Source organism: Brassica rapa, chromosome A07, assembly GCF_000309985.2.
Source record: "Brassica rapa cultivar Chiifu-401-42 chromosome A07, CAAS_Brap_v3.01, whole genome shotgun sequence".
NCBI lineage: Eukaryota > Viridiplantae > Streptophyta > Magnoliopsida > Brassicales > Brassicaceae > Brassica > Brassica rapa.
The window spans coordinates 15,554,726-15,576,802 of record NC_024801.2 but is presented as its reverse complement, the minus strand read 5'-3'; the positions used below and the strand labels follow the sequence as shown (position 1 = coordinate 15,576,802).

The 22,077-nt window shown below is 33.7% G+C and overlaps 3 protein-coding genes across 3 annotated transcripts; 1 reads left to right on the top strand and 2 right to left on the bottom strand.

Annotated features, from left to right (window-relative positions):
* Window positions 1–2,975: 2,975 nt before the first annotated feature.
* Window positions 2,976–11,845, top strand: LOC103829678. Its single transcript, XM_033274763.1, has one exon. It carries the CDS (start codon window positions 9,096–9,098, stop codon window positions 11,103–11,105), a length of 2,010 nt encoding a protein of 669 aa, XP_033130654.1. The 5' UTR covers window positions 2,976–9,095; the 3' UTR covers window positions 11,106–11,845.
* Window positions 11,846–12,588: 743 nt separating this feature from the next.
* LOC103829677 (protein SUPPRESSOR OF K(+) TRANSPORT GROWTH DEFECT 1) lies at window positions 12,589–15,253 on the bottom strand. Its single transcript, XM_009105363.3, has 8 exons — window positions 14,700–15,253; window positions 14,527–14,632; window positions 13,838–14,036; window positions 13,679–13,747; window positions 13,518–13,592; window positions 13,330–13,428; window positions 13,087–13,242; window positions 12,589–12,908 (listed from the first exon to the last, which is right to left on the bottom strand). The coding sequence occupies exons 1-8, from the start codon at window positions 15,169–15,171 to the stop codon at window positions 12,783–12,785; spliced, it is 1,302 nt and encodes a 433-aa protein (XP_009103611.1). The 5' UTR covers window positions 15,172–15,253; the 3' UTR covers window positions 12,589–12,782.
* A 257-nt stretch (window positions 15,254–15,510) lies between these two features.
* Window positions 15,511–21,876, bottom strand: LOC103829676 (protein CENTRORADIALIS-like). Its single transcript, XM_009105362.3, has 4 exons — window positions 18,170–21,876; window positions 17,536–17,597; window positions 17,400–17,440; window positions 15,511–16,994 (listed from the first exon to the last, which is right to left on the bottom strand). The coding sequence occupies exons 1-4, from the start codon at window positions 18,371–18,373 to the stop codon at window positions 16,774–16,776; spliced, it is 528 nt and encodes a 175-aa protein (XP_009103610.1). The 5' UTR covers window positions 18,374–21,876; the 3' UTR covers window positions 15,511–16,773.
* Window positions 21,877–22,077: the final 201 nt, after the last annotated feature.

Genomic DNA, 22,077 nt, shown 5'->3' with positions numbered 1-22,077 from the left:
AGGTTTAATGTCATTTACTTAACGAAAATGTATAATTTTCGAAATACTTCTAGAATTATACTGATTATATGTAAATGAGATACTTAAATAGGATTTTCAAATACTCCTATAATGATAGATGTATTTAAGATTATTAAGGGAATATACTCTTTAAATAATAGCATTTTAAATACTCCTATAACTATGATTGATTATATATAAATGATATGTAGTTTTGGTTTTGGTGCCCATAGAATGAAGTAGATAGTTTTAGGATTAGGAGGTATCTAAATAACATATTCTATAAAGTGGAATATATAATAATTACATCACCTATATATGCGGAAGCGTACAAATTATAATTATAAACTTCAAATGATTAGATTCAATATGATTTATTTGTGCAAGCGCGACGTACGCTTACAACTTTTTTATCTTGTATTTTTCTTAAAATTTTAGGTTTACTACTCTATTTTTCTAATTCATTTGTCTTTTTTATTTACTGACTCTAATTCATTTGACTACACCTTGATGTTATAAAACGTGGTTTATGTCGGTTCATGGCCGGCAATTATAAAATAAACACATTTCTCAAATTAATTCGAGAGATGCATCAATTTGGCAAGTGATGAAGGTATATAAAATTTTGCGGCGGGTGGTGGGTTTATTTATTAGAAAATAAATATGACGGAGAGGATGAAAAAGGGACACGTTGAGAATGTGAAGAGCGTGGTGGATGTTGAGGTGGAATCAATGTTGGGTAAGTGGTCCTTCTTGTTAACTGTTACATACATCTAACTAATGAATAAACTTACCATTTCCACAGTTTCCTCATTTTTTTTCAATATACTTTTTTTTTGCCTTTTTTTTTCAGTATACTTTATCTCAAATCTAGTTATACCGATCAAGATCACGATCAAATCTTCGATTCCTGTGATACGACCGAGTAATAAATAAATCACAACATATGCTTTTGTGTGATGATACCGGTGTTATGTATTGTTGCTGTTCACATGATTCTACCAATCGCACCAAATTATTAAATTATGTCGACCCCTTTTTTCCATCTGATGTGTAGAATGCGAAAAGGGGAGACTTTACATGTCGACTCTTTTAAGCAAAGCGACGAAATTACACGAATGAATATAGTGTCGTGTATTAATAGTTTATCTAGGATGGAATAATTCGAAAATACTCTTTATGTCAACTAATCAGTCTAGTAAATATTTATTCCGGTTATAGTCCAATTTTTGTTCTTCAATTCCGGTTGGTACATACGTGTTTAGATGAATCCGAACCATTTTGGGTCAACTAATCAGTCTATTAAATATACAATACCGTAGAGATATATATATGCATATTACAAGCTTAATAGTGAATACAGCTTGTTAAGATATATATATATATATATATACATGCAATTTTATAAGTTTCTGTTTTGGACGTTTACCAACCAAAAGAAAAAATATAACTCTTAAGAGACATTTAACCATGCCATGCGTCCTTTATATTGTGTCTAGTAAAAAAATAGAAGAGAGATTAATTACTGTATATCAAATAAACATTAATTAATTCGATATTAAAACTTGTTATAGAAAGTTCAAATGGTTCAGTTAACAAAAAAGTTCAAATGATACGTTATCTATATAGGAGAACTAGTTGAATGTTCTGTTCAAACGCTGGAAATTTTTTTTAAGTCCGAAGTAGCAGATGCTTGAAACTTCCACCCAAGAGAAAAAGAAGTAAATTTTGAAAACTTAATATTCGCTGGAAGACGCATGAATTTGAGTTTTGAAGCTACCTTCCCTAAAGTAAATATAATTTGATAAGTAGAATGACTGAACAGAAATATTTCATACAAATGTAAAGCTTAATTATATTATTTCACTTTATATTGGTTATATTTTTAGGGTTAGTTTGTGTAATAGCCAATTTTGAATATAAAATTAGTAATATAGCATTGATGACATTATAATTAGATCATTTAGCTTTTTTCTAGTTTTATCTTTTTTTTCTAAACCGGTTGACGGTGATAACACATGAAAACTATTTGTCACTTAAATAAAAAGTGTTGTTAGAGTGGTAGTGGTTATGACATCAACGATGATGGTGATTAAAATAGATTAGTAACAAACGAAATAACATATTACATATTGTTCAAATTTTGAAATGTCAATGATTGCAGGGTATGAGATAATGCTTATTCCAACGTCAACTCAAACCTTCTATAAACGAAACTCAAAACACGAATTCCTAAATCCTAACCAAAATATCAAAATATGCACATAGTACATTATATTAAACATTAATAAAATAGAATGATAACAAACGAATTAGCATATAACATATTGTTTAAATTTTGAAATGTCTATGATTGCAGGAAAGAAAGTAATACTTACCCTAACGTCAACCCAGACCTTTCATAAATTAAACCCAAAAAACTAATCACTAAACCTAAAAATGAATATAAACTATTACTTAAATATCAAAATATGCACATAGTAAATGGTATGAAGCATTATTAAAATACAATAGTAACAAACAAAATAGCATAATACATATTGTTCAAATAGTATATTACAACCGGGAATTTACCGTACAAACGAGGGGTGGTGGTTACGACGGAAGAGGTGGTGACTGATATCAAGGAGATAGTGGTTGTTTTGAAGGATGTTAAGGCAAACATATGAAAGCGAAGATTACAGTTTTGGTTAATAATTAAAAAAAATGATGACAATAGCTATGGTGAAAAAGACCCAAATGATTGATTTTTGTTTTTTACAAAAAGTGATGGTGTACTCGAAGAAGTAGTGACAGTGGTAGGTAATTGAAGAAAAAAAGTTTATATACTTATTAACCAGAAAATAAAGGTAATATTATATATATATATATATATATATATTGTAATACTAGCGGAGGTTGTTTATTTTTTTAGTTTGATACTTAATTATGTTTTATTTCATGGTTACTTAGACCAATTTTACAAAAAAAAAAAACTGTTTTTCTTTATTTTAAAAACCGTGCGATTCAATCCATAATCTCTTTCCAAAGTTTTAGAAGTTTTAATTTTAATAATAATATTCGGGTTTTAGTGATTTAAACCCCAAACTATTTTTAGATCGGAAGACAAATCTTCAGTAAAACTTTATGTTTTTAATATGGTTTTTAGTGATTTAAATCTCTAACTATTTTTAAATCGGATGGAAAACCTCCAACTAAAATTTTATGTTTTAAACCCTCAACTATTAAACCGTTAATATCGTTAACCTTACGTTAACAAAGTCGTCACATACCCCTTAAATTGAAACGCAGTGTTTCATATAATCACATAAACGACACGAGATCCTTATAATCAACGTATATTTTAGTGATTTACATCCCCAACTATTTTTAATTCGGATGGAAAACCTTCAATTAAAACTTTATATTTTTAAACCCTCAACTATCAAATCTTTAATGCATTTAACCCTCCATAAACAAAATCGTCTTTTCTGAACATGACCTATTAAATTGGAACGCAACGTTTCATTTAATGACATAAACCACATGAAATTCTTAATTTCTCTCTCATGTTGTTTCTAATACTATTTTTCTCATGCTCATATATTTATCAGGAAGGTGAATTTTGGAATGCTAAGTAATCTAGGTTATCCATCTCTTCGCACTCAAAATTTTAAAATTTATGAAAAAGGTGAATAGGAGAGAAAACAAAATTAGGATTAGAAACAAGAGAGCTTTTTAACTTATCTCATCTTCGATAGTTCTTGAAAAGAAAGAAACCTATTTTTTTTATTTATGGATGAATCATGATTGTCCACGCTCATTGATAAAAGGATTTTTAAGCATCTTGTGCTGTTTTTTTTGATTAAATGAAACGTTGCGTTTCAATTTGACGGGTTCCAGTTCAACAAAATGACTTTGTTTACGGAGGGTTAAAGACAATAAAGGTTTAATAGTTGAAGGTTTAAAAACATAAAGTTTTAGTTGAGGATTTTTTATCCGATTTAAAAATAGTTGGGATTTAAATCACTAAAATTTATGTTGATTGTAAGCATCTCGTATCGTTTCTGTGATTATACAAAACTCAGCGTTTTAATTTAATGGATCTTTGTTCAGAAAATACGATTTTGTTAATAGAGAATTAGCGGCAGCGGTTTATTAGTTTAGAGTTTAAAAACATAAAATTTTAGTCGGAGGTTTTCCATCCGATTTAAAAATAGTTGAATGTTTAAATCATTAAAAACTCTTTTTAATACAATTATTACTATACTAACTGTATTAAAAACATAAAGTTTTAGATGTAATTTTTTCTTCTAATCTAAAAATAGCTTGGGGTTTAAATCACTAAAAACCCATAATATTCTGCATCAAATAAAGTTTGACAACAAATCAACCATTTTTCACTACAGTTATTATTAGACCACAAAGTACTGATTATATTTGCTTCTTTTTTTCCTTTATCTATTTCTGGCATGTGCGTCCCATATTTATCTAACTGGTAGTTTGCTACAACAAAAGTTACCAGAAATGAAAAAAAAAGAAGTTTTTTTTTTGCTAAATGAAACAAAAGAAAAAGAGAGCTGAGTATTCCAAACAAACCAGTTACCAGAAAATTTGGTATGAGGTTCATTCGTACGGAGCAACATAAATCATTTCCAAATAAATGAGTGCTTATATATTTTTTTTTCTTGTCAGTTATGCTGAGAACTTGTCTGGCCAAACATGTGGAGATGGAGAGCTTTTAGAGAAATTTATATTGCATCCGATGGAAAAATGTTGAGAACAAAATTCTAGAAGTCATCAATCCAGAAAAAAAAAGAAGTCAATACCCAAACCTTCGGTGATAGCACATATTCCTTTAGTTTTTTGTTCAAAGCCCATATTCCTTAAGTTGGCCCATTGTAAATCAAGAATCTTTATGTATGATAGAGAAAATAAATGCTTATTTTTTGAACACCGAGAAAATAAATGCTTAATAATAGATTGTCAAACAGAAATAATAATGTAAAGGTTTTGTGTGTGTTGACTTTGAGATTATAGACGTATCTCTCCTAGTCTTCGTTACCATTTTATAGGTCCGTGCTACGCATGGATTATGCATTTTAAATTCTCCTGATTATTTCATTTGTATACTTTTAATAATTTAAATAATGTGGTTATTTTATGATCAAATTTTAATTTACTTTAAACTATTATATAATTTATATTTATGGTATAGTGCATGTATTGGTGCTACGACTGTGATTTATGTATATACTGCAAAGTTTTTCACGGAAAGCTTTCTTGGGAGATAGTAGAGGAACTTGCAAAAAGAATATGTGAGTTGCCTTTTGATGTGATAAAGTTTTCTTGAGAGATAGCAGGGAAATTTGTAAGAGAATATGTGAGTTACCTTTTGATGATGGTAATTGGTAAAGTTTCTCCGTTGTCTATAGCTTACAGCTTATTATGATAGTGACGGTGAAAAGTTAAAAAGTTAGTTTATGAAAGAAAGTTTGTATTCATTCCTCTTCAGGTGTGACAGAATCTGACAAGGCTTTGTGCTTATTTTGATATTTTAAGTTTCTCGAAGCTGTATGAATGATCTTTACTTTTTGGCTATTGAAAGATTTTGTAAAAATGGTTGGTTTCTCTTGTGTGACTTAACCTGCTCTGATGCAGCAAGACAGATCTTGCAATCTCCCTTTTTTCCTGCTGAAATTAAAATGGCTATGTTTAAGTTGAATCCCAACAAGGTGCCTGGGTTAAACTCTAGGTTTTTCCTGTTACATGGGATGTATTGGGTGATGAGGTCGCTGAAGGTATTTTGATTTTTTTTTCACCATAGGATTCATGTCTTCCTCCACGTATGCCACAATCCTATTTCTAGTGCCAAAATTCCCTGGAGCAAATGTAATCTCAGACTTCATGCCTATAGCGCTTGAATAAGCTCTACAAAGTTATTTCCCATCTGTTGATTAAACGCCTGAAGACAATTCTTCATTCGCTGAGAAGACCAAACCAAACAGCTTTTGTACAAGGAAGACTTCTTCTAGAAAACACTCTTTTAGCATCTGAGATTGTCAATGGCTACCATCTCAACAAAGACCCTAAACGAAATTTTAAAATTGATATCGCAGAAGCATTTGTTTGCATTAACTAGGAGTTTCTCTACTCTTGCCTACGGGACCTGAAATTTTTTCGAGATGGATCATAGCATGTTGTCTACGCCTACCTTTACTATAGGGTACAATGGTTGTGTTCATGGTTACTTCAAGGGAAGAAAGGTCTCCGGCAGGGTAATCATTTATCCCTTTATCTATTTGTAATGGTCATCAATATTCTTTCCCTAATTCTAGACAAGGCGGCAGCAGATGGTTCATTCTCCTATCACTACCATTGTGAAAAAACGAAGTTAACGCACCTGAGTTTTACAGATGATCTTTCTAAACGGCTCCCTCTCCTCGGTTCAGGCAGTCCTCTCAAGTTTTTCGTGAATTTGATACACTTTTAGGCCTCTCTATAAGTCGCTCTAAATCATCCTTCTATTCTGCTGGCCTGTCACAGGAAGAAATAGATCGGATTAGCTTCTCGACGGGGTTATCTCATGGAATTTTCCATGTTCGTTATTCTTTGTACGAAAAAAGCTTACCTTGGCAAACTGTGAGTCTCTTCTCCACAGAATCAAAGCTAAGATCAATTGCTGGTCAGTTAAATCATTCACTGGAAGGCTGGATACTGTAATTGCGTGTCTCCTGAATTTATGAACTTCAACGTTTGTCTTGCCAAAGAAATGTATTGGAAAAATAAGATTGATGTGCTCAAATTTCTTATGGAAAGGCACTCCTGAAGGTAATATCTATGCAAGAGTAAGTTGGGAGACAGTCAGTAAACCTAAAACTGAGGGTGGGTTAGGCCTAAAAGACATCGGCTCCTGGAACACAACTTGTCTCATTAAGCTGATTTGGCTACTCTTTTCGCATTTGCAGTCAGGATCCATATGGGTCGCCTGATTTCGTGAGAAAGTTATTAAGGAGAACTTATAACTTATGGAGCCTTAAAAGAGGCATCAATTCTCATGGCTTGCCAACAAGCTTCTGAAACAGAAAGATACGGTTTTTGAATGGATCAAGCTAAGAAATTCATGTTGATTTTGGTGGGATAACTGGTCTCCATATGCCCGTCTACTAACCTTCCTGGAAACTCCTTCAGCATCTCGATTCGGAATTCCACTGAACATTACTCCCGACAAACTGAACATAAATGGAAGTTGGTTGCTTCCTCCTGCCAAAACAGATAATCTTCTTCAAGTTTAGGCTTTCCTCACCACCATTAATTTGTTGACTGAAATATATACTTACTATTGGGAGATTGATGAATTACCTATTCATCGATATCACACGGGCCAAATTTATGATCACCTTTGCCCAAGATCAAGTATTGTCCCATGGGTTGACATTATTCGGATCAAGAAAGGAACCCCTACACATAGTTTCATACTTTCATCTGTTGGCTGTTCCACCTGTACCGTTTTCCTACAAAGGACCACATCATTAGTTGGGGAATTCCCACAGACCCGTGTTGTCTACTCTGACAAACAGGCCATGAAACAAGATATCACCTTTTATACTTTTGTGTCTGTGTGTTTTTGCTTCTATGTATTTTGTTATTTTCTGAAAATTTCAGTTTTATTTACAGCAGGTTGATATTGTTTTCCAAGTTTGCTTTACAATCTCTGGCATGGACGTTTTGGCCATGACTGACGACAATGCAACCAATCCATTTGGATTGAATCCATATACAAGTGTGTTGGGTGGTTATCATGTTTGTGTGATAACTTTCCAATGTGGAAACAACGTCTACCAAAAAAGCCTCAATATATGCAAAAAGAAGATTTCGAGATGGAAGAAAGAAGTTTGTTGTTGACCAAAGAAAAACTTTTTAGCATTTATATTTTGATACAATATATTTGGTATCAAAATATATTACTGAAATTATGGAATGCATTACGAAGAAGGCAACAATACAAAGTGGAATATTTTTCTTTGTTATATATTGCAATATTCGTATAATCGTTAAAATTGGGTCTATCCAATTTTTAATTTTTATGGTTGAATCAATATAGTAGATTCATACCAAAGAATATCTATAGATCTAAGTTGGAAAAAGGCAATGTAATACAAGAAAGAGAATTGGGTTCTACGGATCAGAGCCGGCCCTTGAACCAAGCTAATGAAGTCCATGCTTGCGGCCGATTTATTTATGAAAATATTTCGCCCACAAAACTGTCAAAAGATGTCTTAGCCTAGTGGTATGTAGTTAGACATGTAATTTTTGTTTAAACGGCCCGAGTTTGAAACTCATCTGATACAAAAATCATATGTCTAGTTATATGCCCACAATTTTTTGTTTCTGCTTCCAGCCCTTTAAAACCTAGGACCGGCCTTCTCAACTAATTTCATTTGGTTTATTGTTTTTTTCATCATTTTTTGTTTATCATGTGTTGTTGTTGTTTTTATTATTGTGTATGTATTGTATAACTTGTTTACTATCTAATTAATAAAAGTTGTTAAAAATAATAATATGTATGTAGTATTATCGTGTCTCGGTATGCTATTATATTCATGTCAAAACGAACTCCCAAAAAGTGAAAACGCTTACATATATGTTATCGGATTTTAGAAAATTCAAGAGCATTAATAATTTGATTCTTAATAATGAGTAAAAAAAACCTACAACTTGGTATCTAGTGTGATTAAGATACGTATTAGGAACGACAACGTCCAAGTTTGAAAAGTATGCACTACGATCCAACTGATCTTTGGTCATTGGATTAGAATATCAAATATAGCCTCTCGTTTTATACAAATACACGTACATGTGGATAACACAAAAACAAGAACAAGAGAGGAACCACACATAATTAGAAATTGCAACTAGTTTAAGTCAATGTGTATAATTATTCTTTTAGTCATGTATTGCCATTTCCCAATTCCCATGGGGGACGTGCAACGCGTTCCGTTGACTGACTTTGCCGTTAACAAAAAGTCATCCCTCTTATCTCTATGAAACTCTAAGTTGTGTTTAACAATCTCATTTTAAGATAGAAATCAGAAAACACACAAAAAAAAAGAACGATGGGAAAGCCAACAGCACAGAACAATAACTTTATAAACCACTTCAGCCACCCACACCCCCTTCAGTTAATCCCGCCGACATCATCACCACCGTGCTCCGCTTGCAAACTTGCCGGAGGAAACGGCCGGGTTTACTCATGCAGGCCATGCAACTTCTCTCTCCATGAGTCATGCAGCAAGATAAAGCAGGTAATCACCCATCCCTCTCACCCTTCTCATACGCTTACCCTTCTGGTGGCTCCCGTCTATGATGGTGGATACTTCAACTGCGATGGATGTGGCGTCAACGGAACTGGTTTTAGCTACCAGTGCTCTCTTTGCGACTTTGACATCCACGCGCTTTGCGCTTACAAGCCGCTCTCGATCGTCCACAATTCTCATCCGCAACATACCCTTAAACTCGCGTTTCATTCTCCCTACGGTGCCAACAAGGGATTCTCCTGCGACATATGCCTTAAGATTGGGAAGAACCAATGGCTCTATCGATGCGTCCCTTGCGAATTCGACGGTCATGTCGGTTGCATCAATGCTCACCATCCACACCTCCTTCAACATAGTAGTTCTGCACCTACTCCTCTTGCTCATCATGCCGGTCACCCCAATAATAGGCCCAGACCAGGGCACATGAATAGGCTTAATAGGCCTGAGAATAATCCTACCAGGCCTGTTGGTAATCCCAATAGACCTATAGGTCAAAACGCTGCTGTCTATGGACCAAGAAGACAGAACAACAACTTGGGTTGTAATGGTCCGATTGGGCCTATTACACAGAGTTTTGACCAAGGTTCAATGGAAGGGAGTGTCTTCGATGGTAGTGCAGTGAACGAAGAGTTTGATGGTGAAGTCGATGTTGAGATTGATTATGAAGCTAATGGCTATGAAGGTACTGAAGATGGAGAGCCTTATGACGGGGAACAAGACGTTGATGGTAACGGCCTTGAAATTATGGCTAATGGTGGTGATGCCAATGACGTTGCGTATAGCGAGAGTGAATTTGGTGGTAGCAGTGATGCTCGTAGCCAGTCTAATGACCTGTCTGACCAGGCTGATCTTTACCCACTTTCAGTTCGTACAAACTTTGGGCCGGGTGGTGGTAGGAAGCAAAACTCGAGTCCTAATAGTCCCGCCCCAGCCCGGTCGAAGAATATAGGCCGTAACGGGCGTGGAGGTAGTAGGCTTCAAGGGTCCAAGAATCCAATCGAAAATCCTAGAGGGCCTCAAACTAAAAGGTTGCAGAATGTACGAAATAATGCAATAAGAGCCGGGGGACCTGGTGGTTTTAATAGGCCTCGTGATCTAACTGCATTCAATGGACCTCAAGGATTTAATGGACCTAGTGGTGGGCCCTCTAATGTAATTGACAATGGTGGCAACAACGAAGTCGATGGAAATGAGATGTATGCTGGTGAATATGGTGCGACTTATGGTGACGAAGGTGATTGTGACTTCGAAGCTGGAGGTGACTTTGTCGACGATGGATGTGATCAAGCATATGATGAAGATGATTTTGAATGCTACACTGATATCACCGGAGGAAGTGAGTCTATGTATAACGAGGATGAGTCTTATGAGACTATGGATGATTCACAATATAATGATGAACCCAATAACCAGTATTTATCCATGGTTGAACCGGTTGGTGGACCGGGAATGAATAACCAGAACCAATATGGTCAGACCAATAGGCCGAGAAGAATGGGCAGGTATGGGCGTGGTGGTACTAAAAATATGAACAGATATGGAAACATGAATCAAGGAACAAATAGTACTCAGCCAAGAACTATGGGTAGATCAGTCCAACGTAGGCCGAACGGAGGACAATATAGGGCCAACGGACGACCTAATGGACCTAGCGGAAACACAATGATGAATTCAATGGTGCAGGGTTTGTGCCAAGGCTTGGCAATGAATATGCTCGCCGGCGATGGTAGTGACGTTAACAGTGGAGCAGGTGACAGCGGTGGATCATCCATCTTCGGAGGCTTGCTTGGTGGTGAATCAGAATTTTGATTCTGAAGGAGATGGAGAATGTTATTGGACTTTAAAAAAAATCAGAATTAAGTTTTCTCTTTATATATTTTGCAAATTCGTATTGGTGTTTTCTGGTTTTGACTTCATCTTTTTATTTTTCTCAACGTATTTGGAAAAACTGTTATATCCTTATCTTTTTTTTTTTTTTTGAAACACATTATATCCTTCTCTTGTATTCTTTTTTTCTTCTTGTATTCTGAAATGTAATATTTTGTTTATCGATAAAAAGAATGGTTGCGAGTCTTGTGACAAACAAATCCAATGAATTGTTTAAACGGTCCAAACGAGGGATCTGAGAGACTTCTATCTGTCTCTCTAGATCCTTTTTTCGTCATCCAGCAGTCCCTCCTTAGAGACTCAAGCTGGCTGCATATTCTCGTGTGGGATTGTTTGGGCTAACTACAAAGGCGAGTAATGATGCGGATGGTGATTTCGCCCATTGCGTTTTCTCCACACCCAATAATAGATTGTGTCTTGGAAGACCAACTTCACTAGAGCAGAGTCCGGCCCCAGCATTCTTTTGCTGCCAAAAAAGTTTGTCCGCGCGATAGGAGCTGTGTGAGTAAGTTCATGCGAAGAAGAGATACGGATTTCATCTGGTTTTCCACGTAGGTTGCATGGTTGATAAATTCCCCACTGACTTGTACACACAGAGCCGGTTCTAGGTTTCTACCCACCAGAAGCAAAAAAAAAAAAAAAAGTGGCCACTGTTTTAAGAAATTATAAAACAAAATGATATGATTCGTGAAGAACCGAACCATGGGCCTTTTTCAAAAAAAAAAAAAAGAACGAATCGAACCATGGTTAGGCATTTAAAGTCTTTTATGTAAAAGTTACACAACTAACTAAAGACAAGCTTCGTAATTTTGTGGCCGAAATTTTATTTGAAGTGAACGGAGGCATGGGCTACACTACACACTCCGGTGGAGAACTTATCTTTATCTTTGATCGCAAGCATGTAATGAAAGTTTGTCTTGAAATCACCTGCAAAAACCAAAAAAAAATGTTGTGCCATTCTGTTTGAGATCCATCATGCTGCCAACTTCAATTGGTTTATATTATCTTTTATAAATCAAATACAGTATAGTTTAGAATACTTATGAAAATGTTTGTATATTACTATTCTTATTTTATAAATCATAAAGTAGAACTATCTATCTTGGTAGTTCTATTATCCATTATTTTAATATATTAAAAAAAATTTGCAATTAACGATATTTAAAATTATAATATTATAATTATGAGAAACTGAATTGTGTAGTTTATTGTTTAGATTCTATGAGTGAGTCTTAGGGTTTGTAGATATTATCATGTAGTCATCAAATTGATTGCAAAAGGTTGAAGAAAAATTGTAGTTTGAGATGCAAAAGCCGTTTCATGATTTCATCATAAGGTGATTAAAGTGATAGCAAATCCGTCTATTAGTAGTAGTGATGGAGTTTGCTCATGTGGAGACTTTTAGTGACAGTAATAAAAAAACATTGTTCGAGCATTTAAAACATTTTTACAGATTTCGAGAAATAAAGCAAAAGCAAAAGCAAATGTTTTGGGATCGAATCAAACATAGGTTTGAGATTTGTTTCCTTCCCAGTACATAAATAAGAAAGTGAAGAGACTAAAGATAGTGAAAAGTATACAACTGGAACGACAAATTTATTAACCTTCTTCTCCAAACTCCTGTGTGAATCTCTCATGGACGTCAAGGTCAGATTTGCTCACCGTTGGCCTTTGTCTAGCAAGTACTTTCTCGAAATCGGTTCTTGTGATTGGTGGCGGAATAATCTGTAAAGAGAAACACAATTCAGTCTTTTATTTTAACAGCATATACAAGGCATATGCTTCACAAGAACTTTGCGGAATGAAACCTCAGGACCAAAAGCACACATGCTAAAAGTTTATGCGTACTTCAGCAGATATAGGAGAAGATGGAGAAGGAATCTTTTAAAACTTATGTACGTACCTTCTCTGCAAGGCCTTTAGTTGCTAGATCTTGCATTGTGGTTTGGATGGCTCCAGGTTGCCTAGGTCCACATGGCATCCATGTGCCATCAGGTGACTTGAAAAAGAACATAGCATCCTGAGTTTTCCGAACAGGCTCAAACAGAACATCTTTTACCTGCAAGAGTCAAAAAAAATTCTCAAGATAATGGCTTAGGCGCAAACTGTTAAATATAACAAACAACTACCAGGACCGAGCACTTACACAAACAGACACATCCGAACCAGAAAACCCCTCTGTCTTGAGCCCCAAATATTCAAAATCAGATTCCGTTAAATTATGAGGTGTGTCTCCCAAATGGACCTGCACAAAAACACTATCTTTAGTAAAACGAGCTATGTCCTCTTTAATGATTTTACTTGTGGAACTTGAAGCTAATGAAAATTCAATACTTTGAACATGTGCTGCCTAGCCTTGGCTTCTGGGAGAGGAATATAGATACGCTTATCAAAACGTCGTCTGATAGCCTGAAATCAACATGGTAGTATTTAGCAGTAATTTTCTAAACTTGCCAAGAAAATATAGAACCAATCCACTCTTATGTTTTTCTCACCTGATCAAGAGCATAAGGTGTATTGGTTGCTGCAAGCACGAGTACTTTATCATCACTGTGTCCAACACCCTGAAAGTAAAAGAGAATAAGCAAAGAGAAGAAGCATTTCTGCTATAAATGAATCATAAAGAGTGTTCAGTTAGGAATAAGCTTTTACACCTGCATCTGCACAAGAAGCTCTGTTTTGATACGTCTTGAAGCTTCGCTCTCATTCCCTTCTCCACGTTGACCGCACAGAGAATCTATCTCATCAACGAAAATAATGGACGGAGAACTTTCACGGGCCATCTCGAAAAGGTTTGATACTAGCTTCTCACTTTCACCCATCCACTTGGAGACCAGGTCTGATGATGACACGCTGATGGTTGGGAGGTAAAAAAGAAAACAACACTTAAGCTATAACATGTTTCCAAGTATAAACACTGTAAACAAAAGATGAAATAGAAAAAAACAACTAAACATAAATTACATAGGCAGCCATGAATCAAAACCCAACACCCCAGCAAAAGATGCTAGCCTAGAAAGTCCCATCTTTGTGATTTAGATTGTCATGCAAGCCCCAGTAAAGAAAAAGAATGTGTGGCACCCTTACACCTAAGGATCTGTACACTTGCCTAACCACAACAACAATGCATTGTATTGTATTTGGTTATCGTATAGGACATTTAGATTCTACCAGAGACCCAAATCTAGCTGCAGATGCTTGTGGATAGCAAATACTACTGCAACTATATGCAAGATACAGCTAAACATGAAACCATTGCAGCAAGCATAACATAAATATTCAAGAGCAAACAAAAACCAAGAACCTATAAGTAGCTAAGACACTGCTACTATCATCCTCCTACCTGAAAAAGGTAGAGTCTGCTTCAGTAGCAACCGCCTTAGCCAAGTACGATTTACCCGTTCCGGGCGGCCCATACAGCAGAAAAGCTCGCCAAGGCCGCCTCTTTCCTATAAAACAAAATAAGATTCATCAACAAAACAAGCCAAAACCACCATAAAAAGATCTCCTTTTTACCAGTGAAGAACTGCGGAAACTTGACAGGCAAAATAACAGCTTCCTGCAAAGCCTGCTTAGCGCTCTCCAGCCCGGCGACATCAGTCCACTTAATGTTAGGCTTCTCCCTCACAATCGCAGAGTCCAACCCAGCTCGGAGCTTCGACTGCTCCGGATCCTCGCCGTCCCCTCCTCCGTCTTTGGGCTTACTCTTCGGCTTCGTCGCCACCGCCGCGTCCCCGCCGTTGGATCCAGGACCGGGACCGCCTTCGTCGAGAACGGCGCGGATCTCCTCGGCGCGGCGGAGATAGTCGGTGAATTTGTGGGTGATGGCTTCACGGATCTTGGGGTTCTTCTCGTACTTGAGGTGGGTTTTGAAGTACTCGAGGGCGTTCATGTAGAGAGGGAAGGCCTTGCTGTAGTTCCCCGCATTGTCTTCTTGAACCGCTTGCTTCACGTACTCTATCGCTTGCTCCTTGAAATTGCTGTACATTATCACTTCTTACCCAATCCGATTCTGATCGAGGATGAGAAGATCGATCGTGGAGGATTGGAGAGAAAAGGGAAGAACGAATGAATATAATGGAAGCGATGAAGAAATGGCTTTGAAGACGGGCGAAAAAGGTATAGAGAAACAACGGAGCGTAGACTTGTTTAGCGATGAAACGTTGAGGCTTTTTGTTTGTTGCTGAACGTTTTGATGAATGACTTGGAAACCACTTGCCGTTTTAGTGAACGTGACCTTCTAGAATGGCACACTTGCTTTGGAAAATGATCTAAGGGATTACCTATTGGTCAAGTCCTATCCTTCCTACCGTCGAATTAGTCAGAATGTCAAAATGACCAATCTGCCTACAAACTGAAACAATTCAACATGCTTTCTTTGACTGCTCTTATGCACAAAAACTCTGGAGAGCTTCCAACATTCCTCTCACTATCTTGCATGTTCCAACAGCCTCTTATGAAGACAAACTGAGAGCCCTTCTTTCAGAAAATGCGAATCTACTTCAAGAGTTTCAAACATTGGGTATATGAAGCCTATTGGAGAATTTAGAAGAATAAGAACATGCTACTGTTTCAAAAACGACAAACACCTTGGACGAGAACTCTGTACTTGAAAAAAAAAACAGATAATGATGAGCGGAAGGCTGCACAAGTTTATATTGATACGAACCACCTAATATCTATGAATAATTGAATACACAAAGAAGACAGCGCAGAAACAATTGGAGAAGACCGCCACAAGGATGTATGAAATGTAACTATATATGATGGATCATTTAATTCCAGATCTCATGTGGCATGAATGGGATGGCTTTTCAGGGTTTACAATTATGTAAGAGAAGTGTGGCAATGGAGAAAAAGTTCAAAGAAGTCAAATTCCAATGGATTTCACGAGAAAGCAATAAACCAGTGGACATCCTTGCGACTCAAGAAATGCAATCTGAACCGATATTTAACTTTCATACATATGTGCCTCTTGTAATAAGGGATGCTCTCCACTATGACTAAGTCATTTCAACAATATAAAGCAATCCCGAGAAGAAAAGCAATTTTTAAAAATACATTTGTTTTTTTTTGTTTTACATTTGTTTTTAAAATACAAAATTTAAAAAAAAAAAGAATTTGCTCAACGAGTTTTTAAAATAGAAAAGCAAGTTTTCAACGCATTTTCAAAATAAGATTTTTAAGAAATATGTTTATGATGCATTTTTATATGTTTTCCACGGGATTTAAACATGTTTAAATCTTAGAAATCAATTTTTTAAAAAATCGTTTTGGCTAACACCGATTTGCCGCATAGGCGGACGCAACAGAACCATGACATATATTAATGACTGGGTAGGTCTATAATACAAAATATCAATTATGTTTATGCATATGTTTACATTAAAATACCAAAAATATCCATCAACATATTAAATAGACCATAACAAGAAATAACAAGCTTAATTATTCAAATCACAAACAGTACAATACACACATATATGAACATGATAATATAGAGCTTCCCGTAACTAAGATGTAGAATGGATGGAACAACCGATATTGTCCGGGAACGGATAAAGCTAGGTATGGCGGCGGCGGAAGTCAGTCAACGGCGTCTAGCGGCGGTCTCACGCTGACAGTTGAAGAAAACTGCTGCAACGGGTAGACCGAGATCATTATCATGTGCAAACATACGAGTGTTGAACTGGTCTCTGTAAGACGGCACAGAAACAACACTTCCCCTACGGTTCTGCTTGAAAAGCAAGTACACAAATCGGTGGATCCCTATGTTTGGCCGAGGCATCTCGTACCCTACTATTTCATTTCCTGTTTTGTAGTGACATATATATATGGAACTTTAGTTACTTGTGTCGTCTATAACTCACACACTTTCAATGATGTCAAAGAAAAATAAAACTTACACACGTTCAGTTTCTAAATTTAAACCAGGTTATATAACACGGCGGTAACACTAACTCAAACAAATAGATCACAAGTCCAGATCATATCAAACTAATTAAGAGTGCATAATTATATACGTAGTTATTTTTCTTTTTCTTTTTGCTAAATTAGTTATTTTTATACTGAAATGAATTTAGACGTGGATTATAACTAGTCCGTAACACTAATACAAACAATTAGGTTACAAATTTGGATCATATATGAAACTAATAAAGAATGAATACTTATATGTTATGACATTTGTCTGATTTGAGAGTAAATATGACTTACCAAATGTCACGTCGGTTGTCCCTGGGATATCGGTAACAATCCTGAGAATGATCGTTACAAAAAAACTCGTATATTTTATGCATAACTGATAAATCACATGTCTCTTAAAAAAAAAACTGAAAAGAGATTTTTTTACCAGTGCAAATGCTCCCTGAGATAAGGATCGCTAGGTCCTGGGACATCAGGATCAGTCATGACCTGTTTCGAATATTCGACATTCATGAATATTTACACGTGACACATCTTATATACAAAAATAAACATATAACACACATGCATTCGCAACATATAATATACAGTCTGCTAGCGCGTAACATATTTTTTTAAAAGACACTGATATAATCTATATATTACCAAAAAAACTAAAATGAATATGAGAAAATAAGAGGAATTTGAAATAGTTTTTAATAAACCATCACGGTAAAATATATTCAAAGTAACTACTCTACCACAAAAAATTTCATAAAACTAAATTCAGAATTTTTACTTTCGGGCTGGATGAATAACTTGATTTTTGGTTATTTTTTGCAAATAAGTTAAAAATAATTTGGCAGTTTATATCTTAAACTAGAATTATTTTAAAAATAAGCAGGTAATTGGTATTTTTGTAAAAAGTACCTAGATTTGTTGTAAGTCTTACAAAAACAAGAGAGTACAAAAGGTTTGTGCATTACATAAAGAGCAATAAAGGGAGAAAGTTATATATATTTAGAAATTTTCAAAAAAAAAAAATATATATTTTCAAGAAATATATGATGCACTATGCGTACCAAAGTGAAGAATGACCTCATGTCACCCCCATGAACTTCAACCTTTGGTTTGTTTGTAACTGCAGAAGGGAAAAGTTCATGGCCATTGTAGACTTGCTTGTCGCAGTTATAAGTCACAGTCATTTTCACTGCCTGCAAACAACTGTCCACAACGTCTCCGATCACTCTTCCAACCATAAGTGGGTCTGCTGAAATCCGGGCCATCTCGATTGCTTCTTTAAGAATTCAGAAGAAACAAAGAATAAGTTTGAAAGATTAAACGTTTCAGAATAAGGAAATAGTGTTTGATAGGATTGTGTGTATGTGCTGATGTGGGGATTGACAAGTTTGAGCTTGCTTTGGGCCGGGTGATCGGATTTGTTAATGCTGATTTAATGAAGACATAAAATCAGAACAACATGTACTTATAGGATTTAAGAGAATTAGTGCCATTGTGAATGTGATTTGACGTCTTCTAGATCCCCACACCAACACATACACACAAGACGTCATCCACTAAAAATGTATGAGTTGGCCTTTTACGAAAACAACAACCTTTTTAAAAGTCTACATAGATGGCATCCACTAAAAATGTGAGTAAATTTGCAGACGTATCAAGTTTATTAAACTAGTTTGGCCCAAATAAAATGTAAGCTTAGAATTTCGGAAGGAGGCAAGTTTTTTTTTTTTTTTTTGAAACTTTAAGGAGGCAAGTATTCACATGAAAATTTATAATCTCCAGAATAACGTAATGGATTACGTGATGGCAATTCAGTAATGTTGTACCTAAATTTGTATTATAAATCTAAGATATTATTCTTGTAGTAAGATAATTCATGGAAAATATTTTAAGAATAAAATAAAACTCTATTTCATTTCTACTTTCAATTGATAATAATTATACGACTGTAAGAGAATATCTACGCTCGGAAAAAGAAAGAAAGAAAAACCAATATGGTGATGTTCTTCTCTAGCCATTATTTAAACAGAAGTCGAATGTATCAAGTGGTGGCATTGGGAATTTAGCTTTTCCCTTTTCCTTTTTATCTGAATTTTAAATTTAGTTCGAATTTTTGGTTGGAGTTTTAGCAAGTTAAGAAAATTAAATTGTACTTTATATTTATTCATGAAAACATGTTCATACATTATCGAAATATCCATCGGAATATCTGCTAAACAAATATTTCAAATATTGCGAGGATGAAAGACATCTAAGTACATAAAATACATGATATAAATGTGTTGAAATGTATTGTATTCATTTTGATACTAACAAAAATTAATAATATCAAATAAGTGAATCACCAACTAAAATGAACACTATGCTAAGAATTATGCATCAAACTATTAATTTACCAACAAATATTTTATGATGATAATTTACAATAAAACAAATTGTATGTTAAAATATATATTTTAAATAATTCTTAATAATTAGATGCTAAATTCTCACTTCCATAAGATACTTGTAAAGTTTTTCTGGTTATCATAACTTTGATGGCTCAAATGAAGTCTACTAATGACGTTTACTAGTGAAATCTGCAAACATATATTAAGAAATGGTTAAAATTATAAAGATTATAAAGTCTAAAATGAAGTCGGCTAGATCATAATGTATTAGTAGACTTTTGATGAAATATGCTATAACGAATAATTTTCAGATTTGAAAATCTGAATATCTAGAATTTTAATGCAAACACAAAAATATAAAAATACAAATTTGAAATATAAGATAAAACAAAAAAATTAAATAGTGTGAAACTATAAATTTATTTTATTGAAACAAAAATTTGAAATTTATAGATCTTCTTATATTTTTGGCAGGAGAAGATGGAAGTCATGAACTATGATATGTTAAAAAGATAATATTATGGGAAATAAGGGGAAAAAATCGCATTCACATTATGGTAGATTTCATTTGAAGTATGCTTTATAGTGTAGTAGCTTTCATTCGACGTCTACTATACTTTAAATTTTAAACATAATTCATCAGAAATCTACTGTATCAAATCATTTTTAAATCTATAAATTTATATATCAAGAAAATGAAAGAAATAACTTCAAATCTGAAAAAAAATTCAAAAAGAGAAAATCAAGTACAGAGTTTGGATCTAAAAATTTATTTAAATATAAACACAAAATACACATTTAAAATCTATAGATCTAAATCTTATTTTTAAGAAGGGGTCCATTGTGAGAATACCTACAAAAACTAAATAATATTTTGAGAAAATACGAGATAAATAAATTAAAAAATTAAACTAAAGTTTGTCTTCAAATTCAAAGATATTAGACAAAAGTGGGAGAGTTTTAACAACATGTGCATCCATGAACTCAATTTCACTTACTAATCAAAACTTTTAACTATAAGAGATATTCATTCATATTTAGAATTTCTAAATTAATTTTTGATCAAATTTTTTTAATTTTTTTAAACTTTAATTATAAGATATAATTATGTTGTAAATTCATTTAAATTTTACTTAATAAATAGATTTTTTTTAGTTTCAGACTTTACAAGGTTAAAATCGTAAATATATATTCACATGTTTTTTGTTTAAAAATAAGAGCGTGATTACAATTTATTATCCTTTTAGATTGCTTTTTCATTTAGCTGAATAAGAAATTATGTTTTTAATTCAAAATCAAATTTTAATTTTTTTTTTTTTTTTGGCAAATTCCTCTAGTTTCTGTAAATATTACAAAACTCTTGCATCATGAAATTTTCGTTGGAATTTAATATTTTTTCTTTTTAATTTTTAACTACTGTTTTTAAATTAAAAAAATATCATTTCAAAGATCTTATTATCACTTTTCCGTGTTCGAGGACGATGACACATTGATTTGGTTCTTGGCTAAGTTTTGTTTAGAACTAATTCCTGGAAATTTCAGGAAATGTGTAAAAAAAAAAAACTTATTTATTTCAAGTGTCAGTGTCCACCAATAAAGCACATCTTTCGTTGTTCAGTGTTTCTCCATCTGAAAGATTAAAAAAAGACAGAAATTTCAAGTGTCATTATTCTGTTTCTGAATCGAAACGTCCTTTTGCAATAAGGGTAATAAGAAAATTAAAAAGGTTTCAAATTTGAAGTGTGAGGAAAAGCAATATATTCTCTGTTAGATGTGTGGATGTACTGCAAAGAATATATCCTACAACAACTAATATTATTCTTAGACTTACCGTAATTGGAAATTTTAATGTTGGCGAGAACGACCCACAAACCACAATGCCTTCCCACACATGGAAAGGCTGACAAAAAGGTCACTTCAATTTCAGGAATAAATATTCACTAGGTTAAGATCGTTATATATATAAATTATTTTATATATTATATGTTTCTAACCTATTATGAAATAATAAATATATATTGAATAATTAAAAAGTCAGTAACTATTACCTATATAATTAAGTTGGTGCAAACATATAAATAAATTTTATTAATCCAAAAGAATTTTTTTTCTATTTGATATGGTATATAATTAAATTTAAATGATAGTAACATATATATATAGTATATTTTAATATTAATATTTATTAAATGATGCTTTTTGCTCGTGTTTTTTTTATCATTTGTATATGTTATAGCAAAAAATTTAAATTACTAATAACAAAATTATCATTGTAGGATTAATAATTTATGTAATTTATAATATTTTTAAAAATTAATTTGTCAATATTTTAAAAAAAAATTGTTAAAAGTAAATTTCAAAATTAAGATATTTATTTATTTTCTTATATGACATATAATTTAATTTAATATACATATATATTTTTATATATTTTTTATTTTTAATACTTATTAAATGAGACTTTCAACTTATATGATTTTTTAATTATTTGTATCATGTCATAACAAAAAGTTTAAACCATAGATCACAAAATTTGAATGTAAAACTTTTAATGGTTTTAGTAATTTATACTCGTTTTT